The sequence below is a fragment of the Glycine soja genome, chromosome 19, assembly GCF_004193775.1.
Source record: "Glycine soja cultivar W05 chromosome 19, ASM419377v2, whole genome shotgun sequence".
Taxonomy (NCBI): domain Eukaryota; kingdom Viridiplantae; phylum Streptophyta; class Magnoliopsida; order Fabales; family Fabaceae; genus Glycine; species Glycine soja.
The window spans coordinates 34,827,825-34,852,870 of record NC_041020.1 but is presented as its reverse complement, the minus strand read 5'-3'; the positions used below and the strand labels follow the sequence as shown (position 1 = coordinate 34,852,870).

At 33.7% G+C, this 25,046-nt stretch overlaps 2 protein-coding genes across 2 annotated transcripts; both read right to left on the bottom strand.

Moving 5' to 3' along the window:
* Positions 1-6,721: 6,721 nt before the first annotated feature.
* Positions 6,722-12,152, bottom strand: LOC114400772 (V-type proton ATPase subunit C-like). The gene is made up of 11 exons (XM_028363402.1): positions 11,986-12,152; positions 11,834-11,902; positions 11,613-11,740; positions 11,331-11,430; positions 9,774-9,841; positions 9,551-9,692; positions 9,232-9,348; positions 8,915-9,040; positions 8,467-8,550; positions 8,303-8,382; positions 6,722-7,209 (listed from the first exon to the last, which is right to left on the bottom strand). The coding sequence occupies exons 1-11, from the start codon at positions 12,100-12,102 to the stop codon at positions 7,107-7,109; spliced, it is 1,134 nt and encodes a 377-aa protein (XP_028219203.1). The 5' UTR covers positions 12,103-12,152; the 3' UTR covers positions 6,722-7,106.
* Positions 12,153-19,803: 7,651 nt separating this feature from the next.
* LOC114399529 (B3 domain-containing transcription factor FUS3-like) lies at positions 19,804-24,291 on the bottom strand. Its single transcript, XM_028361727.1, has 6 exons — positions 23,068-24,291; positions 21,293-21,382; positions 21,082-21,182; positions 20,843-20,889; positions 20,672-20,748; positions 19,804-20,465 (listed from the first exon to the last, which is right to left on the bottom strand). Exons 1-6 carry the CDS (start codon positions 23,464-23,466, stop codon positions 20,181-20,183), a joined length of 999 nt encoding a protein of 332 aa, XP_028217528.1. The 5' UTR covers positions 23,467-24,291; the 3' UTR covers positions 19,804-20,180.
* Positions 24,292-25,046: the final 755 nt, after the last annotated feature.

Sequence of the window (25,046 nt, the reverse complement as noted above, 5' to 3'; positions counted from 1 at the left end):
TCATCCGGTGGGAATGCCAAACTTTTTGGGATTTTTTCCTATGAACGAGTAACCAACTAACTCATTTTGGCGTGACATGTCCCACCTCCCATTGTAATATAGCAGGACATCATGAGTATGGGTCATAGTGACTTGAAGTAAGTTTAAAATACCATTTGGGGTTCTAACAATGCTACACAATAACTTAATCGGACCAACAAACGAAAATTCATGATTACACATTAACATTGTGTTAACATCAACATCATCTTTCAATTGCATACATTGAAACCGAAATTGATTACCTGCATATGTGAAAGGCTGCCGGTAGTAAATTTCATCCAAAAATTACTTGTCGATTAGCTTAAGGGTATTGTGTATTCTGGTTTTTAACGTTTGAAAATCACACCCGTTAGGTACTCGAATGGGAACTGGAGTGGAAGCTTGAAAGGAAACACCACTGTCGTTGTGAACAATGGATCCATTTGGGTTGAGACTGAAACTTGTGGTTTTCTATAGTGTTAGGTTGTGTCATATATATAGATGAGTTTTAATATTAGTGCTGCATTTTTTAAAGATTAACAATACACATGCACATGCTTTCTGTATGTGTTGTCAACTACACCAATGACGTGACATGCTTTAGCTTGCATCAGATCTACATGTGTAGTCATGCTGTACAAGGTCCTTTCACGCACTTTATGTTAATGCAGACAACAATTTATCATACACATTTTTTCACAATGTGTTGTCAACTCAGACAACAATATATCATACATGCTTTTTTAGAATTAAGTAATAATTTTGTTGTGGACGTAACAAATAAATGTGAATATCCAATTCAAAACGATTAGTCATTATAAATTACATGTTCAATCATCATTTATGTCAACACAGTCTCTCTTGAACATCACGAAGCTCTTGTAAGGCTGCATTATGCTAATATATGGATTTGGCCACGGCTTCGCCTGAGGATGACAATTGCTAGACCATAACAATGCTACAGGCGGTAAGGGATAACGTTCTTTTAAATAAACCTGTTGTACATGCGAAAAAAGTGTTAACTCAATCCTACAAAACTCATTGCATAAATATAAAAAAAAACACTTCATATCTACAATGTACCTCAACAAAATGATGGTCATACACATGATCGATACAAATTATACGATGCAATGAAGAATTTGCCAGCGATTGACTTCTAAGAGAAAAGAATGTCGTGCTTTGTTGTTTAGACAAGGATACAATGATTACGTTAAACCTTGATGCAATGACATGTCCCATGTCCATTATATTAATCCACTTATCCGTAGTCACCTGAATGAAACAAATATACACGTCAAACTTAATTTCAAAGTTAAGTCTTAAAAATCAAATACATAAATTACATACCTTGGTTAACCCATCAACAAGTAGTGACATCCTTAATTCCTCAAATCTCTTCGTGCCACCAAAGAGCTTGATATAGTCTTCTGAGAATTTGGCAAGTTCTTTAAGTAGATGGTTGCAGACCACCGACCAAGAGTCTTTATCCATACCTAATAAATCGGCAACCGACCAATATCCATAGTTACCATCAGCTTTGACATCAACAATCTTATCAATGAAGTCGTGCATAAATGGCTAAAATTGGTCCAACTTGGACATCATCGTTCTTCGATTCAGTTGCTCAGAGGATGATGCAATACGTCTCGCCGACGAATTGCTATTTTGCATAGATTCAAAGGCATTTATATACTCACAGTAAGATGGATCACACTTTGTTGACCTTGGGTTCCTGCTCATAGCTTTCTTCGATGCCCCTTTTGTGTTAACCTTTGCTGGAGGAGGACACATCGAATTCTGATCAGGGTATGCAATTTCCCAAAGTTTAGTCTTCAGAGTAAACTTGCCACAAACATCAAGTTCTTCGAATCTTTTGGATATTGTTTCCATTACTTCCTTGATGCTCACCTCGGGCTCAGATAATCCTTGGTCTGAAAAACTGAGTCTCCTCCAGAACATATGGATTGAATTCAGTGGGATGCAACCACTAACATATTTGGATAGCTCACAAGCACAAGGAAGACCAAGTGTGGTTGTCACCACACAACCACAACTTGAGGGATTCTTGCCAGCATAGTCAACACGCTCTAATTCAGCAGTAATCTGATTTAAAGCATATCTTGAAACCATTCCAAGAAGCCTCCTGTATAAGGTTTTTTTGAACACATGTCCAACAACATGTGTACTTGTTTCAAATGATGTTTTAATCTCCGTGTGCTGCAACGTAATCATGTTGTTCATGGCATCCCACACACTGCATAAGTTTCCAAGGCTATTTTGTAACAGTCTTTTTAAAGACGAGTGAGTAGATTCAACCCTATATTTCAAATACACAAATAAAAATAAAAATATACAATAATACAATTCCATTAATTCATCAACGTTAATATAAATAGTTGAACAATTTCATACCTGTTTATTGTTGTGTTTCCTAAGTGCATCACCTTATTAGTGCAAGCAGAAACAAATTTTTCCTTGTGTGGTATTATCCATGTTTCCTTGACATAGTTAACAAACATTGGCCAAGGTGCGCAAGCCATTTCGAACTTCTTCAGACATTCATCAAACTACTGTTCTGAAGGACAATCAGTCAGACATCCCCAACAATCCATGACATAATCCCAAGCATTTTTTTGCACAATTAGTGATTTACATTTGACCTTCACATTCTTGTTTATGTGAAAGCTGCACAACAAATTTGTACATTCAGGGAATACATCCTTCACTGCATTCATCAATGATTGGTCTCTGTTAGTGACAATAACTCTAGGGAGGGCATCACGCTTTAAAAAAAGGCCTCGAAAGCATTGTAAAGTCCAGACCAAATTATTAACGCGTTCACCCTCCAGACATGCAAAACCGGCAGAGAATGTCATCCCAGTCGGTGTCACCCCAACAAAATCGAGCAATGAGAGTCTGTACCGGTTTGTTTTGTAGGTGTTGTCTATCAAAAACACCAAATTACATCCGTTGACTAACTTCACTGCATCAAGGTGACACCAAAAGATATCACGAACCACGTCTTCATCCTTTATTTTGTGCCAATGAATATACTGATCACGTTCAAGAAGCTTCATCAGATGTTGCATTTCAAGATCGCTTCCTCTTATGGAAGAATGGAATGTACTTCTTGCATTGTATATTTGTTTAATGGTCATATAGCTATTGACATTGTGTTCCTTCAGAGTTAGCAGAATGTTTCTTGGCTTCACCATGGACTTTGTCATATCAGCAATAAGTGTTTTTTCAGCTTTAGTCAATCGCCCCGCATATGGATGTCCAACTAATGACTTGGTCAATTCATGATTATACACTCCACAAATCAACTTCACCATCCAGCCTTCTCCTCCAACCACTGGCTTGCAACGAAGCTTGAAGGGACACCTACATTTCCTAATTCCAGTGTCTCTTCTTATAAATTCTTTTTTCCTACACCTATACTTGTCACTCCTTTCACAGTCAATTAACACAAATGTAGTCCTTCCTCTACTACCTGTGTTTGTGTCTGACCTTAAAATCACCGCCACAAATCCGTTTTCATGAGCAACAGATCGAACCCACCGCAAAACATCCTCTCGGCACTCAAACACCTACAAAGTAATCCACATAATTTAAGTTTTCTACCAGTATTCATTTTATTAAATCTGTGACAAACATTGACATTATAACCTGAGAAGTATTGAACGCATCGGAACAATCAACATGGGGTTCATTCGCACCACATGCTTCTTCATTTTCATAATCCATATCCGCTTGTTCAAACATTATTTCATACATCCACTCATCTTCGTCCATCTATCCAACTCAAAAAAAAATGTTCATACAAAAAAATTAATAATTTAAAAAAATGGAAACAGAATTCAAAAAACATCACATTTTAAAAATAGTTACTCTTCTTACGGATCAACTTGATCCGTAAGTCACATACGGATCAAGTTGATCCGTAAGTTACTTACAGATCAACTTGATCCGTAACTGTAACACACCAACTTACGGATCAAGTTGATTCGTAAAAGACTTACGGATCAACTTGATTCTTAAGTAATTCGTACGTTCGCGACACAGCCACCACCTTCTGCGTACCTCATTTGCCGCCGCCAACCACCGCAACGCACCTTCACCTTCACCGCACCTAACCGTTCACAACGAACCAACGAACCCGAGACAATGCTGCACGAAAACCACAAAAACAGTGAACAAAAATGGATGCTGTGTGAAGCGCAGGAAAAAAAAGCTTTTATAAGAAAAAAAAGGCCAGGGGCATTTTTGCTATTTATAAATTTTGCTGGGTGCACCTAGCAGCACTCAAATTTGAAGATGTGGCATTCCAAGTTAACAGCAAGTATGAAATTGCAAATAGTTCCATCCTAATAAGGAAATAGCAAAACAATTTTGTTTGTCCATCACTAAAAAGGAACCAACAATTGCTAATTGTTATTTCAACACACATTGTGATTACATCAGGATTGAAATAATAATTTGTGATTGATGCTTATTTTTTATATGCTACTAGATATATGTTATGTATTTGTATAATTAGATGTATATGTAATATATGTTTTTTTGTTATATGATTGTATCTATTTTGTGAAAAATTATGCAATATTTTTTAATGGTTTTTTAGTAAAAGTGTTTTCTTTTTATATATTATGTGATATTTATATCTTTATATTTGTTAGCATATATTTTTTTTAAGTTATTATGCAAGTGAGATTTTTTTTTGTTATTTGTAACTTTATTGTGTATTTGTATTTTTCAAATTTTAAATCTATACTTTAATTTTGTTGCAACCAGCAATTTAACGTGTTCAACAATTAGTTTTCTAACTTATGCACCAGCAATTTCAATTTGGTGGTTCCTTGGGCTGCGCAGGAACAGTAACTAACAATTTCATTTTTCTGTTTCACACCATACAATACCCGTGCCAGTAGCTACACAAATCGGCACATACATTTTGCTGTTTCAAACACTCCCCTGGTTTACGTGGATGCCACATCCCCATTCTCCTTTTTTTTTTTTTTTTGCAAAGAATTACGTGAAAATAAAACAAGTAAAAATTGCAGGTTCATCTGGTCCTTGATAAAAAACAGACCCATTTTGATAATGAGTTTCTAAAGAGACTCAAAAAGTTCAATCACTCCTAATTATGCATCGGTCTCTTAACTGATTTCATATCCATTCCTTTTTTTACCACTTACAATAACAATAAGTTAGATCAATAATACTACCTTTGTTTTTATATATAAGGTTTTTTTCCCCAGAAAATTACTTGTTCATTTTTATAAGATCATTTTTAGTTCTTTTGAATTAATTAATTTTTTCAAAATATCCTTAACTAACAATTTTTTAAGCCAAAAACTAATAACTGCTCAACATTAAATAGAAATACTCTTTATCTTCTTTTATTATGATTGAAGATGAGTAGCCACAGATTACATAAAGATAGAAGTCTCTGTTTGGACACTGAATGTGCTATTGAGAGCTTTTCTACCGGAAAAAAGCCTTATATTTTCACTAGAGAAACTCAAGAATTTTCAGACTTGTATCCAAATAGGCCAGAACATTCATTAATTAGGGGACAAACAATAAAGTGAAAAGAGAGATAATTGATTAAAAAAATATCAATGATAATTTTGGAAGAACAATACAACTACTTGATTCACAAATTTAATGCCACTAACAAAATAATTAATTTTCTTAAACATAGTGAATTAGCTAAAAAAAAAAGTTTTATAATACAAGTACACAATCTGTAGCTTTTATAGCAATGTATATAAAGTTAATGAACTAATTGCATATATTCATTCTAGGGTCATGCTAATCAGTGCCCTTACGATATTAATTAAGGAATTAAAATGATAAAGTATTTATTATAAAGATCATAAAAATAGACAACATAATTATGTGTATTTCAATAAAAAAAATTTCTTAATCAATGTCTTCATGTCATTGGTCAACAATTTGCCTTTACCTTATATTTGATGGTGTTGAAATTATGCAAATGAAGAATATGTTTTTAATACATGTTAGAAATTTGGTTTAATTTCTCATTTGGTCCCTATAGTTTGATCATTTGTATATTTTAGTCCTTATAGTTTTAAAATGATTTTTTAGTCTCTATAGTTTATATTTTAATTCTCTTTTAATCCTTGTAATTTGAAAGTTATTTTTTAGTCCTTATAATTTACATTTTAAATAATTTTGACTAAAAAAATTACTTTTAAATTATAGGAATTAAAAGAGAATTAAAATATAAACTATAGGGACTAAAAAAATCACTTTTCAATCTATAGGAACTAAATCTATAGGAACTAAAAAGTACAAATCGTGAAACTATAGAGAGATAATTTAACCTAAAAATTTTAATGCATATTTTTGAATTTCAAAAAACAGAATGAAGAATTTAATGCTTTGAGAATAGAAATAATTTTGAATCCTCCCTATTAGTATCTAAACATGCACTACGACGCTAGTATAATTCATTAATAAAAATATACGTGCATAGTTAATCAAGCAATCTGCAATAACTAACATTAGTGAGTAGTTATAGATAGATGAAAAATATTTGCAAACGTCAATACAGAACAAAAAATTGACCTCTTGATTTTTAAGATGTATTTTTTGACAGCAAAAAATGATAATTTTTTTCGTATTCAAATAATTTTGACTGAAAAAAGATTCATAGCAAAACTTTAAATATTGATTAATTGAGAAGTACATTTTATTGCGTACAGATAACAGTTTATTATTACACTCTCCAGGGCTGCATTATTCTCTGAAGGGATGAGCAAGAGTATGTCACATCTCCAAGTTCACATAATCGCCAACAAGAAATCTTACAGGAAACCATACAAGTTGCTAATGTACAGGAAACAAGAAATCCTGGCATCAGATGCTACCCTTAAATTCATTAAATCCTCTTGAATCTTCGATTGCTTCAATTATATAGATAATAACAAAGAATGAAATATGATCGTAATGTACAATATCTTCTTCAAATCCTGTTTGCATTGGCATTATTGCTGTCCAAAGGAGCCCTTAACGGACTCTAAATTAAGTATCGGGCCGGTTTCTGAGAGTGCTCAAGCAAGATTGATAGTGAAAGAAACGTACGGGTGGCCATCGGCATCACCTGCTAGGCCAGCCATACCGGCACCTACTTCATCCTCATTCTTCCAGTATGCACTGCACACAATTTTAAAGGTACAATATTAGCATGTAAAATAGTCAAGTAAATTAAGAGGCAAAAAGGATACACTGAACAAACAAACACTGTCAGTGTGTATCAAGATATGCGAGGAAGGCAAGTTCTGCTAATGCATGACATGAATGCATGATACTACAGGAACAGAAGTACCCAAATTCAGTTTTTGAGTAGACATAATCAGAAAAATAGTCAAATATTTTTCAAGTTGTGTGACTTTAAGATACACATGTCACGTGATCTTTTAATGAAATCACACGACTTGATATTTTATTCTTAATCATTCATACTAACAATGATCAAAATACACCCTTTTTATTTCTTACATAAGATTGACTCTCTCACATGAATCACTTTCCTCCCCTTCCCCACAGACACACACGTAGAGGCTCACTCATACACTAAGAAGAAGAAATTGCTACTCTTGGTCCCATAATTAGAAAGATCTCGAATTCATAGGGAAGCTCACAAGGTTTTCTACCATCTCAAACTATTTTATTTATTTAGAGAATCTCAAGAGAATAGAAGAGCTTTAAAATTTGAAATAACTATCTACTATCAACAACTTCCTATTGTCTTAAACTGCTGAATATTAGAAACTGCAAAGAGACCAGTATCGTATTTTGTCATTTTAAATTAGTATAGTATAAATTGAGTAAAGCGCAAACAAATTTCTTTTGTTTACTTCCACTCCTCTTTCATGTAGCTGTAAAGCATGTCAACATCTCAAATGTGTTTAAATTAGTCAAGGATTCAGGATTGTGATGATACATAAAGAAAAATCACCAAATATGCAGCCTCAAGTCTTTGAAAGAATTATGTAAATATGTTGCATGAAACTTAGGTTAAGTACTATCCAACACGGTACATCATGTTCATTGACAGACTCTTCAAAATAAAAAAACCAGACATGGATCTTAGCTGCTACTGTTAGTGTGTGCCCTATTTCCCCCCCACCCCACCAAAAAAAACATGGATCTTGAATCCATCTGCCATGTGCCTCTGTAAATTAGACTCAGCAACATGTAAAATTACCAAGGGCCATATATTCTAAACCGGACATCATAGACTTGCCTGTTTGTGCTATCACTCAACCCTTCAAGGATAGAACGTACTTTCTTCTCGGATTTTACAGAAGGAGCTAAAACGCATGCCTGGAATACCCAATGGTCAGTGAACAGTATTTGAAAATCCCAGGGGCCATTAGACTGAACTTTGATTTTAGAAGAGTATATTACCAAGAAGGATGGAGGCAGACCATATCTCAGAATGCTCTCAGCAAATAAACGCACAGCACAAAAGTGCATCCAGGAACTGAAAACCTTTGGAAAAATATAAAGTAAAAAGTAGTGAATAAGGACCATAGCATTTTAGGATAACAAGACAAGAATATGTGGTGAGTGATAAAAACGCGAGAAAAGTAAAAAATTAAGGTCAACATATGCTACTAAATTAGCACAGAGAAACTAAGGACCACTCTGTAATGCCAATCCCAGATAGGCCAGTACAGAAACAGACACATCAAGGCATAAGAAATCCAGCTTGAAAATAGTCCTTCAACTTAACATGTTTCTATAATCTCCTTGGTTGTCTACTGCTACTACCTGTAAATTCTGCCTTATAATATTCTAGGGTGCTTCTACAAATTAAATTAAATTAAGTAATAAATAAATGAGTAAATAATACCTCTCCATAGCTGGTATAGCACCATTGCAACAGAGAAGTCCTCAATCTTTCCTGATCTTGTACCAATTTATCTAATTCCTGCTTTCGGTTCTCATGTGTTTCTGGACTGTATTCAAAGTCACGAATCTGAATAAAATGACATAAAGTTCAATTAAACACCTTTCATCAACTCATGCATTGATACTAACTAACACTTGCCATTAGGTGTCTCATGCATTCCTTCATCCCACAACTTTTCATTAAAAAGTGGCAGGATTAAAATCACAGAATACCTATATTACCAATATTAACAAATAGAAATATACATAAATACTTACTTGGAATCCTTTTTCGCGTGCACTAGTTCTAAAATTATCCGCAACACGACTGAAGAGTGTTACAGTATAAAGAGCATATTCATTATCCTCATACAACTTCTTAGAAGACCTGGGGACCTAAAACATTTATCCTAATAAGAATCAGAATAAGGAATAAAGCTAGAAAAAACAGCATGCTCATAATTATTCAATAGTGTCAAAAACATCATTGGAATATTTAGATAGATTATAGGGATTTTACAACTAAGATCCATTAACAATAATTCAAGGGAAGTAGCAAAAGAAATTCAAAATGGCAAGGGAACATGGTACTACTTACCACATAGTTTGTCAATGTTTCGTAGCTTGAGAGCCAATCCTTCTGTGAATACTTGGAAACAATTGCAAGGAGGGTAGTTAAATTTTCTGAAGTTACAATGTCCTCAGGTTTTACCAAGTTGGAAAGATCACGAACTGCTAAGCTGAAATAGTCAAGTAGGTCAGCAAAGAAAAAGAATATACTATATTAGAAAACTAGACCAGTCATAACAACATCCACAAACCTTCCTGTTTGCTTTCGGTTGATAGCATTAAGCTGACTGCGGATATTGTTATACTCAGAAACACGAACCTGGCATGGAAGACAAAGTTTAAAGGGCCAAATGGGAAAATTAATCAACATGCAAAATAAGCAGGGATGTTGTTCTTCAATAGATTATTCAGAAAACAAAATTCACAATTGGGGGTGAGGGAAAAGTGGAAAACAACTTTAGAGGTGTCTCTCATAATTCATGGCTAAGGTGGATCACAATAAAATGTTATGTAACTTAAGGATCTAAAATGAAGTCCTTTAAAAGTGAGAGAGCAGGCTGAAATTAATATCACAGATGATGACCAGAACAGTATCAAAGCAAAATCCACAGGATAAAGTGGCCCATGGTATTTGAGGATTGACCCAAAAAACAAAAGTACAGTTCTCCTTATCTTCTGGAATAATTTATCAATGAACCTTCTATATGATATCGGACAAACTGAGGTCCTCTAACTATAATTCAAACAAAATATAAAGGGTCCATAACTCTAAGAGGTCATCACGGAACATGTTAGCATGAGAACAGGCACTATCTATCTGTGACTCTGCAAGCTAAAACAGAGAGAGAAAGGTGAATCCTTTGTCATTTATATTTTTGCATGAAACCAGCTTCAGTCTTATTCCCAAGGTTTTAAAAAAGGTCCATGACCATGATTTTGGCTGCAACATGAAGGATTTTGGAGTGTCCACGACCACAAATGTGTCGCATTCACAGAGGCTTCATTTGTCCACAATTTCTTGCAATATAATGAAACACAACGAAACCACAACCGTGACTGCAATTTAAAACCTTGCTTATTCCTTTTTCTTGCATGACTACAAAACCATCCTTAGATTGAGTTACACCAGCACCAAACTGACCATAGTTGACAGTTTAGTGGCATCAAAGAAAAGGTTGCCCAATCAAATGTTGAGTTTTAATTTGCAATTGAAGTCCAGGGGAGCCTAAAGTGCATGGATCAAAGTTGAAAAACTTTTAGCATATTGACTTAAACAAAACATACAATTTAAATTGCATGTTCCTCTAGGATTCAACCCATCTAAAGTGAGGGGTCACTTTGGGAGGAAAAGCGAGGAATCTCAAATATTGATGAGCAAATAGAAGGGATAGATTACAAAAAATCCATACTTTGTTATGAATGTGCATATATTTTAACATAATTTCAACTGTCGACTAATAAATGGTTGAGATCCCTCACTTTTCCTTCCAAAGTGAACCCCTTTCAATTTAAAGGAGCCAAAATTACTCTGCTCCGACATCAATTCTGAATTCAAGCATGTAGCATCCCTCCTCCCCTCCCTCTAAGCCTAAAATTAGATAAATAGAAAAAACCAGTCTACACTAACTAAATTATCAACTCCACTTCACCTCAGTTGATTACAAGCATGCAGAACACATGCAATCATAAAAAAGTTACTATAACTAGCTAGCCGCGATCCCACTATAAACGAATGATTCAGCACTACAACATATTGCTACAACTACCCATCTCCTAAATCTAAGAGAAAGCTGCAAGAAAATGAATACCTTGAGATCATCCTCGATCTTTGCCACTTGACTGTGAATACCATCCACGATCTCCTTCAAAGGCGACATGGTCGGGTACTTTGCCTCATCCCAAACAAACCTGGACCAATAAAAAAAAAAAACAGATAAATAAATGGCTTGGAGGGGAGACACACCAAAGTAGCCAATCAGGTTTTCCAACGGAAATTAGTGATCGGCAAAGCCAATAACATGGTAATATATATATATATAAATCGAAGATCAGAGATTGATTGGATGTGGTGAATGAAACGGAAGGCAAACCTGGTCAAGTAGGAATCGACGGGGACGCCATCGACGGTGAGGGCGCCGCTGTCGATGCCGGAAACTCTCTCGAGCTCCTCAATCTGGCGCCTGATCTTGTGCGTGACTCCTTCGACGAAATTGTTGGACTAATAATGCATTACAGAGGAAGCAGGTGAATAAATAAATGGATAGAGACGCAAGATCAGAGAAAAGTGTAATTTGGCGGAATGAGGATTCACCTTGGCGAGGTCATCGCTGAGGGAGAGGAGAGAGTCTAGGGTTCCGACGCGGAGGTTGGGAATGTTGAACTGCGAGCCAGAAGAGAAGAAGATCAACGAGCGAATAGCAGAGAAAGTAATTATTATTATTATTGTTATATATTAGTAATTACTCTGTAGAGAGGTGTGTCGAAGGAATGCTTGGAGATTCGTTCCTGCAATTGGTTCCAGAGCTGAGATGATGCCGAGTTGTGGACGGGAAGAGACACTGCCCAGTACCTGCTCGCCATTGCCTCTGATGATCAGTCACGCCTCAATGTTCATTATTGGATCTAGTAAAATCAAGTTACTACAATTTTCCTTCTATTTTTTAATAATTACAACACCCACTTATTATTACAATTATTATGTTGTTCAGTTATAAATAATTATTGGTAGCATTTAAAATAATTATTATAAAAATTAATAAACACTTTTGTCTGACAAATGTTAGGATTGGATTTACTTTACACTTTTAATATATATAGTTTACTTATTTTCACGTTTTATTGTATATTAAGGAACAACATACTTGGACACCCCAATATTATTGACACTTTTTTACAATTAGCAATAGCAATAAAAAAGAAGAAAAAATATAAATATAGTAGATGATATAATGTGATAAAAAAAAAGATAAGAAAAAAAATAAAAGGTGTTGATGAGATATTTTAATTAAGACTAAAATATATTTTAGGCGCATATTAAATTAGTGGATTTTTTTTACTTACTAATATATTATTTTTTTCATTGAGTCCCTAATAAGACAAAAAAATTATTTTAGCCCATGATAAATTAGTGAATTTTGTTTTAGGTCCCTAATAATTTTTGTTCATTTGTTATTAGTCCATATCAAGTATTTTTCAAAGGACTAATATAAAATGAAAAAAATTTGTTTATCGATGACTAAAATCAATTATGAAGGATCAAAAACAAAATTTCTATTTTATTAGGGATTCAATATAAAAAAATTATTTATTAAGGATCCAAAATAAAATTGGCTAATATATTAGTTACATAAAACATATTTTAGACTTTAATTAATAGGGTATCCAAAAATCATTTCTCACATATTAAATAAGTTTATTTTATAAAAAATAGAAGAGTGATTGGAATGAAACACACCTTGTAATATATTCTCTTTCATTAATTAAAATTTACTAAAAATTAAAAAAAGTGAAGGAAATGATGTCCTATTTGTAAGATATTTAAAGACACACTAAAAGATATAATATTGACATTTCTTACAAGGCAACCTTACTAATCTATCATGTCTTTCAATGATTTCTCTAGAATTTTTTTACTTACTTTGCGACAAATTAACAAGAACAAGTTAATTACTTTGACTAACTTATTTAACATGCGACAATGAGTTAGAGAGACATTAGATTATTTGACATCTTTTTTTATTTGTAAGAATTAAAGATGGTGTAAGAGAATTTATAATAATTCATGCACACCAACTGAATTAGATCCCTGCAATGATTATTTGGCATGTTTTAGTGACACTATGGTGCAGGTAGTTGATTCAAATAATTCAACCCTAGTCTTAATATAATCATTTAAGGTATATCAAGAAATAATTTAATTAATTAAAATGTATGAAATAAAAGCAATAAATATAGGTAAAGTTGAGAATGTGATCAAAATTACAAATTTTCAAAAATTGAGGGACTAAATATTTTTATTTTCAAATGAGAAATTGCAAAGTGGGAAAATGGAGGAGAACAAAGATGTGTTTCAACCAAATGTTTTTTGTGCTTAACCTTTCATGCCTGAAAATTCAATTGCTCGAATAGTAGATAAAGAGAGTAAATTTAAACCTAAACCCAAATTCAATACAAACCACAAATATAAGCAAATAAGAAAATAAAATGAGTTTAGGGTAAAAAAATAGTACATCAATATTTTATACTAGTTTGGTTAACTTGACCTACATCTAGTCCTCAAGTGACACCTGAGATTTTCCACTAATTCAATATATAATAAAGTAGTGAGCTGATTATGTCAACACCTATGAACACCTTTTTTTGAACACTTGACCTAGCCCCTAAGAACCACACACCCTAGTGAATATGAAGATAAAATTACAAATTGATTATGTTAACACTTATGACAACCCAATCTCGAGACACCTTTACTTATCTCTCATATTTAACCTAGAGACACTTTTATTGATTATATTGGCTATGACCTAATAAAGACCTTAAGGAGGTTGTTATTGAAGATGATACTATAAGAAAAGCTAATATCAGTCTAACTTTATTGAGGACATGGAACACGATTTAGTAAGATTGCTGAAGCAAAATGTCAATGTCTTTGCGTGGGTTCAACTACCATGCTCGGTGTTGGTCCATACTTCTTTGTCATAAGCTAGCTTTAGACCCATGGGCAAAGACAATTGCTTGGGAGAATATGAGGTTTAGAGAAGGGAAGAGGAAAGCTACCATGGAGAATGATGAGAAGTTATGTGAGGCTTAAAGAGGTAAACACCTTATGTGGTTGTCAAACGCAGTGATGGTAAAAAAAGTTGAGTGAAAAATAGAAAATGTGTATCAACTTCATTGATTTAAATAGAACATGCTTGAATGATTCCTACCCATAGCCTAATATCAATGATTTAGTAGATAAATGCTCAACATAGGAGTTATTAAGCTTCATGGACACATACTCAATGTACAACCAAATATTGATGCATCCTTTAAAAGAAAAGAAGACAACTTTCATAAATGGGCAACAAACTATAGTTACAAGGTCATGAATTTTAAGGCTCTTGTTATAGATGTGCATTTGGCTTTATTGCATGTTTATTGTGTGTACTATTAGTATTTTAGCTAAGCTTTATGTTTTTGGATTTTAATTAGGCTTTAATGTAAATCTTGATCAATATTTGGATTTTAATTAGGCTTTAATGTAAATCTTGATCCATATTTGGATTTTAAAGCCTTTTTTACCTTTCATCCTTGTTTGGATCATAACTTGAGATATGGTAATGTGATTGAGGTTATATTTGTGCCTATGAAAATATTAAAGAAAAATTTATATTTTTCAAAAAGAGGTTGACTAAATTTAGCCCGAATCATGAATTTGAAATCATTGTTCCATCTTGATAACCTAACATATTTAGTGTTTCAAGCATATCTTAAGCTATTGAAATCTAGACATGAGACCAATGCTAAAATTTCAAGGTCAAATTTATTTACAATTTAATGAAGACATTGAGGGTTGAGTAAATCATGGACAAAGATAGAGTATTTTACTTTACAACTCAACTTACTTTTGTGGGATTAAATTGTGTAATTGGGCTAATTAACATTTGGTGGGCCAACATTTTAGGTAGAAGATTTGGTTAACCTAAAGGAGACTTTATAAATACATATATGTAGGAAAAATAAGAAAGAATCACTGCAAGGGGTTTCCCCTGTTGGGATTTCTCTTTCTTGTTTCAATTTTCTCTTCCTGTTGAAGATTTTGCATGAAGTTTCCGTTGAAGGTTAAACTTTTTTTTAGATAAATTCACTGGTGTAAGCTAGGATTTATACTATTAATCTAGATGCAAATCAAGGAAGGCCTTTACGAGGAAAAATGAAAAGCTAAGGGAAGTAAGAGCCTAATTAGGCCATGAAGCCAAATAGCAAGGGAAAAAGCTAGGAAAGCAAAGGAGATAAAAATTTACAAGCTCAAGACCAAAGTTGAAAAGAAGATTCTAAGATGATTCTCTTGATTCAAGTGAAAAAAGGGCCAAATTTAATGACATAATAGTGCATCTATTATGGGATTGCAACCTAATTTTTTATTAGATTTTATTTAAATGTTTTTCACATACTATATAAATAATTAATAATTAGATTTTGTTTTGAAGATAAATTGTAAAATAATTTTTATAAAAATTAACAATCTTTCTATATACGGAATTTTATAATTATGATAATATAAAAATGGTAGTATTAGTATACTTAAAATATCATATATATGACATTCATGTCTATATTTAAAGCTATAATTTACTTTTTTCCAAAAGAAAAAAACATAAACTTTCACCCGTTATGAGGTAAAGCCGTAAAAAGAAAGAGATATAACCTAAAAAAACAAAAAATAACATAAAAAGATGAATAAATATTTGCGTATACCTCACGGGCTCCACTTGTTGTCGACTAGTGTTACTTAATTGTTATTGGCAATTTCGTGCGTGATTTCCTATCCTAGAAGCGTTGTGATAAAAGAAAAAACGAAAAAAAAAACCAAGTAAAACTAAACCAAAGATGGGTTTAAAAACATTGAAGACTCGCACTCACACACTCTTGCATGCATTGAGTTGCTCATTCAAGCACTGTTTCTTCTATTCAGGTTCCTCTTAATGAATGATAAACTAAAGGTTGTGTTATATGTTGAACCCCTCCCAACGGGTCAACACATTCTGCCATTTTTGACAAGTTGCAGCACACAAATGGCGCCTCCGACATCGTGGCAAAACATCACCTGGAGTCTCCCTTTAGATTGGTGCTTCCTCCGGCGACCTGCGTGGCAAAAACAATTCTGCGCGAAGGTAATTTTTGTTTATACTACTTATGATAATAGTTTTTATTTTATTTGTTTAAGGGTTTGTTAGGTCTTGAACTGAGACCATTAACATAGTGTTGCACCAAGCAAACCATAATCCAGGTTGAGCTGATAGTAATTATTTTATTTTATACTTGTGCTGGTCAATTAGCCGATTCTTTATAAGATGTATAGAAATTTAGAAACATTAACCAAATTATTTCACAAACACATGTAATTATTATGCTGAAATCAATATTAAATCGTTCAGATCGTATTTAAATTTAATTCTTGACGAAAATAATTTTTTTTATCAAATTTTACTTATTTTTTTATTAAGCTTTGAATTAATTAAAATCTTTTTTCTTGAAGAACAGGAGGATTAAACAAAATTATTTCACAAATCAAATGTAAGACTTGGGTTCTGAAATAGTAAACTAATAAGGTATAAATAACTTGAGTAAGGTTATATGTATAGATAGTACGAATTCTCTCTTTCTTTTTTCCCCCTTTAAAAAACCAATAATTTAAGTATTTACATAATTTCGATAACTGAAAACATAAAAGTTACAAAATAATATCAATCAGAAAACTTCAAATATTAAATATAACATGAAAATATATAGAAATTTACTCTAGAGAAGTATAATAAATAAAACAAAAAACTTGAAAAAATGAAACTAAAAAGAAACCGATCGAATTAAACGATAGAAAAGAGATATGTTTATGAAAGCAAAAGAATAAAAAAAATATAAAAATCAAATTCAAAAATATTTTGTTTTCGTAATATATAGAATCCCTGCTACATTTTCTTCGTATATGAATTAAACCTTTTTATCATCTCAATAGCTGATAAAAATAAAAGCTACAAAATTATTAAATTTATTCCACTTAAATGTAACATTTCTGTAAATTAAGATTACTAATTAAACATTACAGCAAACTAAAATTAACATTTAATCAATATCAGTGGTACCAGTAGAACTAGACTTTATATTCTTAAACAATGTCTCGTTGAAGTCTCGTGAATGTAAAAAAATATAATTCGTCAAGTTTTTTTTATAAATTAAGCATGATAGTTAAAAAAATATTAAACATTTCTATAAATTAACATGACTAACTTAATGAATATCATATCACACAAACAAGATAAAGTTTGATACAACAAACAAAAAAAAAACCATCACCAGCAAGTTCAAATTTGAAGAATGCAAACAAGATTATCACCAACAATTATATACAAAGCGTGTGTGAAAAAAATCTGACCTGGAGAGGGAAAGAGAGGATTATGGTGTTGTTGGAAGAGAGAAAAGATTAATGTGGCAATGCTCGCAAGTAGCGGTGGTGGTTCTCGCGGGTAACGGAGTCGCTGGCAGCGGCTGGTGGCAGTGGTGGTCCTTGCTAGTGGAGCTGCTAGCTACTGTTGGCTATGGCAGAAAGAAAAGGCGAGCGCTGGATGAGATAATAATGAGGAAGAAGTTAAGTTGTGTGTCTCATCTAGGCAAAACTTACTATAACTAACCGCCAAAAAGAAAAATAATTTTATCCAAAAAATACCCTTATTGAAAGCTAATTAAAAACAACATCAATAATCTAACAGTCACTTATTGACAACTTACTTATCATAAGGAAAAATATCATTATCGATAGTCAGATCATCAACAAAGTCATCACTAAATTTTTACGTAAAGTTTTTGTTTGAATAGGCACCAAAATTACTAATGAGAAATCCATTAAGGTGTGTTTGGATGAGACAATTTAAAATTTTAAAGAATTTTAAATTCTGAGAATTTCAAATACTTTAATTTAAATTTTTTTATTTTTAAAATTTTGTATTTGGATAGAACCTCTTCAACAATCACAGAATTATCACCAAATGACAGTTTTAGATTTTCCTCCACCTGACATTAGCCTTGTTTCTTCGATGTGGCAGACTCGTTCCGCTGGGACCCATTCCCGTGCTCCATAGCCTCTCGATGTCCGTCATCTCCGTCACCATATTCGCCGACCTCTTGGTCTCCGCCGCCACTGAAATCAAAGAGACGCGGTGGCTCTGGCAGCGCTACAAGACCCGCTCCAGTGGCTGCTATGTTTCCCCCTTGGGACGAGTCCCTCTGGTCGTGTTTTCTTCTGGTCCTACCTTTTCTACCTCTCGTGTTTCCTTCACATGTTGAGAATCGTCCTCGTCGTCCTACGACGTTGTAAGCTCGTTTTCTTTCAGCTCTTCTACCATGCGATTTCCGCTTTCATGTCTTTCATGTGGCTCGAGTTCTCGCAATCTTTCCAAGTTCTCGCGATCCTCTTCACCACGCTTGTGTTCTCTATTATGCACGGCTACCGCTTCTGGACATCAGCGGCGGCCTCTGATGGATCTCGTGACGGTGCTTGACGTTGGCAACAACATGAGCGGCACGAAACTTCACATGCTAAAGCGTGCGATGCAGTTGGTTATATCTTCTCTCGGCGCGGCTAATCGGCTCGCCGTCGTGGCTTTCGCGATTGATTCCAAACAGTTGCTACCGCTGCGAAGAATGACGAACCAGAGAGAGAGAGAGAAAAAGTTTAAGAGAGAAGAGAGAAGATGAACCAGAGAGAGAAAAGTTCAAGAGTCACTTCCTTGAAAATAGAATTTGAAATTCTATTCTTTCAATTAATTAAAATCTCTTTTAAAATTCTAAAATTTTAAATTCTTTTTATTAAAATATCTAAACAGTTACTTTTAATAAAAAAAGAATTTAATTCCCTATAAAAAAATACATTACCTAGTTAAATTACTCTATTCAAACACATTCTTAGTAATTTTGCACATAGATTTCATTCCCTCCCAAAACATGCAAACTTATTGACTACTATATCAGGAACAAGTGGCTACCTGATTACTTATCCAAGGTCCAAAGTTGCTATGACTAAAACCATTGGTAACAGTCACATTTCCAAATATCGACTTCAGGTCCATGGTATGATCCGTCACAAATACATAATTTTCTTGTAGTAAAAATGTGTTAAAAAGTAGTATCCCCACCCCAAAAAAAGTGTGACAAAAAGTAGTATAAATTTCTCATATTTCTCAAATTCCATTTCATACAAAACAAAACTTGAATACAGTTCTATAAGACCTTTTAGTATTGATTTCCAATTAGAATTAAAATTTTACCTTTGTTTAGGTTTTATCCAATCCTCCCTTCCTTCTTTTTTCAATACTATACCCATGATATTACTTTAAAATTAACTCAAGTGTTACTGCAATTAGGATTTAGGAGTCTCTCTTAAGAAAATTTACTTACACATTATTCTATGTGTCGATTATAACGAACATAAATCGAAATCATATATATAGATTCCATCCAACTAAAATTGTAAGTAATATATCATAGAGCTGTTCTTGTATCAAAAAACAAAATAAATCATAGTGCTTTCCAAGGCAAAGGAACACACAAAACACTTCTATTGATCACTTTGGTATTCCACACATGCAAAACAATTCCCTCCTAAATGATTTACTTGCATAATACTGTATGAACTTTGAAAATAATTTATATAGATGCTGTTCAACAAATTAAAAATATAAGGAATACATCATAGAGCAGTCCCACTTGTTCAAGAGAGAGGAACACAAAACATGCCCACCTGGCATGGCTACTCTTTTATTCTACACAAATCCTCTCATGGTCATGACAACAACAACAAAAAGCACACTTTATATGTTTCTTTAGTACCAAAATAAAGAAGCACACACTTAACAGTGCTAGTCTTGGTACCACGTTAGTGCTTCCTTTGTGATTTGATGCCTTTAATAGAAGTCATCAAGTGACAAATTCTCAACAGAGCCAAAGGTTTCAACTGGCCCAATCCTTGAAAAATTGGTCATTGATCCACCCAAAAAGTCAAGAGGGGAGTCATTTGAGAAGGTAGTCTCATATATGAATGACATGCCTGTATCATTCACTGCAGGATTAGTTACATTGAAGCAACCAGGTTTGTTCACCTCATAATCATTAAGGAAGATATCATTGATGGTATCACTAGTTTCTTCCATAAATTCATCTTGATCAGAAGCCTTTTTGGCCTGAATAACCTGCAGAAATGTAACGCGCGCAGTCGATACAAAATTAGAAAGTTTGCACAATTAAAAACACTTAACAGAATGTACCGATATAAAATTAGAAAGTTAGCACAATTAAAAAGGCTTAACAGAATGTACAGAAAAAAAAATGTGCATAACAGTATTTTGAAATTAATTCAAAACTGTTTTAAAAAAATGAACTTTCTGGCGAGACATACATAATTGTTGTTTTCACTATCTTGGTAAACCATAATGGAATCTCCAAAGCGAAGGCCATGTGTGTTGACAAAATCTCCTGAAAACATTCAGCATAAGAATATTTCATAACCAAAATATAACCTTTCCCAATAGTTAGACCATTACTTTTAGCAAATGAAGGAGTTAGTTACCAGTATTTTCAAGTACATACATCCGACTGTTGTTGTTAGGCCAAAACCTGCATTATTCAAATACAAACACAATAACCTATAAATTTGAATTGTTAGTATCAATTAACTAAAAATAAACTTAAATCATATTCTCAACTAGTATCAATTTTCGTCGTGGTAAAATAATGTGACTATGTATTCAATTTTTTGTTTATTTTGTGGCCATCCATGCATATAAACCAACTATATGTATAACAGACCTGTACTTGAAACTCCATACATGAAGACCATCTATATCATCCATGCTGATTACAATTCCTTCTTTGGATTCAAGAGCTGGAAGGAAAGCCTCTGCTGCTTTCTGCAAGTTTGTAATTTGTCGCACAATTCATTATTATAGCTAGGCTCACGAAGGAATAGAAATCAAGTAGAGACAATATTACTGTAAAGAGTTATTGACATAGGCCAAACCTTTGGCAATATCATTCTCCTAAGGGAGCTAACATCACTGTTCTTTAACTCCTTCTGGAAAAGGAATCTCAACCTTCTTTGATCGATTTCCTAAAAGCAAAGTAAATGAAATTAGGCAATTTCTGTTATCAATCTCATTATAAAAACATGGAACTAAGGCATTCACCTAAAAGGGGGAGCAAAATATAATTAATTGTGGCAAAACATGCTAATTTTGTATAACTAAGACATCAATGCTGCCATGTCCAGCATGCTTTATGGATGTCTTGAATACACAATTTCCCAAATATGAAGCCGTCAATAACCACTAATCATCAGTTTTCTTTTTCTTTTTTTTATTTTATTTCTCTACACAAAAGGATGGACATTAACATTATAGATAATATACCAGTAATAAGAGTAACCATGTATTATGTAGTAGTACTATATTTGGCAATTTTGCAATTAATAACCAAAATTTAACTCCTCTTGTAACTCTTTCCCACCCCAGTAAAGTAAAACAAAAAAAGTGAATGTCCTACTAAGTTTGAAGATAGAAACTTAGGTAACTCCACATAATTTGTTTTTAATATATGTAAAAGTTGTATATATAAATATATATATATATATATATATATATATATATATATACACACACACACACATATCCATTATGAGGCTAATTCCGTACTTATATTGATCATGCCCCTTTTAGCAGCGCGATAAAATTCTTCCCCTTTTTACGTGTAAGCGTATATATTTTTTGGTTGCACAATCAGACACGAGGTTCCAAGATTTGCAAGCTAGCTAGGGAATCAAAGTATGTCTGACTTGTGTTTAGCGACTTAATATACAACACAAATTGAGTTACGAAAAAATTTTAAAAGAAAATAATAGCCCATGACGTCTTCACTTCATTTCATTTAACTTGTTTTCGAAACCCACATAAAAAGAAAAACTTGTTTTCGAAAGAGATTCTCTTCTAGATGTAGTTCTTCATATATTGTGTTTCCTTTTAGTCTTTTTTTTCTTCGGTGGGGAATTTAATATAAATTTTTTTTTTAGTTCATTTCTTTACCAGAGTGCCACTTTTGCCCTCCGTTCTCACCCTTCCCACCTTTCACACGTAGAAATACCAAAATTGAAGATCAAACAATTAAATTATGCTTTGTTTAAACAGGTATGGTACTAAAGTAACTCAACAATAAAGATATATGTATAGAATTAAAGAACTTTACATTTAGCATCGGAAAAGATTATCGTAAAAACTATTTAAATAAGTATGAGAATCACGAGACAAATAAACACAACCATATAAAAGAAAGAAAACCCAAAAGGATAAATCTTAAATACAATTCTTTAAGTTTCTAATCAGAATTAGAATTTTATCTCGATAATTAACGTATAAAGAATAGAATTAAAGATTAATATAAATTACATAGATGAAACTCCATTTATTACGCGAATTATGAAGATGACGAAACTTGAAGATATAAGATTGATGAGGTAGTTAAGAAAGAAAAAAAAGATCATGGATCAGATCTCTCCTAAAAGTAACAATTAACATTTGTCCATGAAAAAAAAAACTCCAAATTTTAATAAGATTGCGAAAAACACTTAATTTATGAAAGATCCAAAAAATAAGAGATTGAAAAAAAAATGGGGGCAGCAGAAAATTTATGGAAAAGACAATATCCGAAGATATAGCAACAACAAAATTGAGAATCAAGCTATGTATGACTGTATATAAGATGAGAGATTTAGAGAAAGAAACACATTTAAAAGGGGGAACTCACACGTGCGGGCTGGAGAGTTGCGGAGGAGAGTGCCACGTACGAGGAGGATGCACTGGGAGAAGGAAGAGAACGAGGCTTGTTGTGCTTATGGTTGTTGAGATGGTTCATCAACGAAGTGGGTTTAGTGGATCTTCTTTGTCTCGCCATCCTTTTCTTCCTTTGAACGGTACCGAAGGCGGAGGTGACAGCAGCAACGAGTCCAAGGTGGTGGTTGTTTTCCTGGATCCGACCCGACCCGTTAGATTGAGAATGAGAAACAACGTTGTTGTTGTTGTTAACGTTGTTGGTGTTGTTCCCTGGAACGGTGACAAGGGAAAGCTCCGGAACAACACCTGCCACGAAAGCACAGGCCTCGGTTTTGTGAAGCAGCTTCTCTCGCTGTCGCTGATCCATCATCATTAGCTTAGGGTTTTTTTTTTGACACACACACAACACAGTGTTTTTTTGGTTTTCTGTGACTGTAGTAGTTGGTTCTCTTTCTCTCAGTATCAGTGTGTGTAGGCAGAGAAAAAATAGATAGAACGACGCTCGGCACTCACGAAATGGGTGTGGGGTTTGGTGTTTAAGAGATCAATGGTGGAACTCTCATTCACTCTTCTCTTCCCCCAACCCAACTCAATCCAAATTCTCTCTCTCTCTCTTCTTCTTTTTTTTTTTGGATTTTTTCTATTTTTAGCAAGGTTTTTTGTGATTATAAGGGTCTGGTTTTTATGACATTTGTGCATCCTGCATTCACTCCTCTCCCCATCCTCTCCCTTTGCTTCCTTTTACTTTTACCATAACATAAATGAATTGAAACACCACCCCCCACTCACATTCACACACACTCTCTTTTTCTCTCTCTCTCTCTCTCTCTCTCTCCCTTTATCTAAATGATATGGGTTAATGAGTTTTGGTGACCAAATGTGAGGATTGGATTCATGGGTTGGTTTTGGATTTGGCACTTTCTGCTGGCTACATTATGATATGATCGATGATAATGTGGCTGCGTGTGAATAGGGGGTGTGGTGCAAACCAGGGTTAAGTTTGTGGCATAGGGTTTGGTGCTGCGGGGTGGTGGTGGTGGTTAGAGATTGCCCAAGCAGTGAGTGACGGATGGATGGTAAAGACACAGGAAACATGGTGATCGATAACACCCTCCACCTGTTGCTAAAGTTCTGAAACTTACAACAGAAATCAATGCCGTTTTTTGGATTTGCATTGGACTACTACTACTCTCACACTCACTCTCTTTCATCTTTTAAATAAAACCCCCCACACACACTCTCTATTTATCTTTCTTGCTTAAATTAAGGAGGAGGAGTTTGGGGAAGGTGCTATGTATTGTATTTCAAAGTTGAACAAAAAAAAAAAACTGGTTGCATTGCATGGGGCACAAGCACAATGAATGAAAAAAAAAAACCCAGTGAGTGTTGTAATAATATTGTGTGTTGGGTGTTGATTAGTGCATGCTGGACTCGGGCACTGAGAGCGCGCCACGTGGCGCGGAGTGTGACAAGAGTAGCACATGGTGATTTGATTTGGATTCTTTGGTGGTAGTGTGATGGAGATATGATATGAGCCACGTGATTGTTCTTTTAATTTTTTGGCGTCCTGTGGGGCGCGCTGCAGAGTATAATTGCTGTTCCTTTACTTGTACTAGTACAGTTGCTTCATTTCTGAGGTCATATGTGGATTCCCAAACTCGCTCCAGACTCCACCTGGTCACCATGCACAGGTGCTTTTGAGAAACCCATTTAATGACACTATTAACTCCAACTAATTGCCTTATTATTTATAATTAATTAATATATATACTACTACGGTTTCATTTTGTACCAGTAGTAGAACAGTATGTGCTTACAAAACCATATTTTATTTTTCACAAAATTTGTTTCATATTGAAAGATTAATTAGGATTTGACTCTGATGAACCTGTTAACTATTCTTGGTTATTGTAGTAATTAATATATGTATATTTGTATTGTCACTTCTACTAC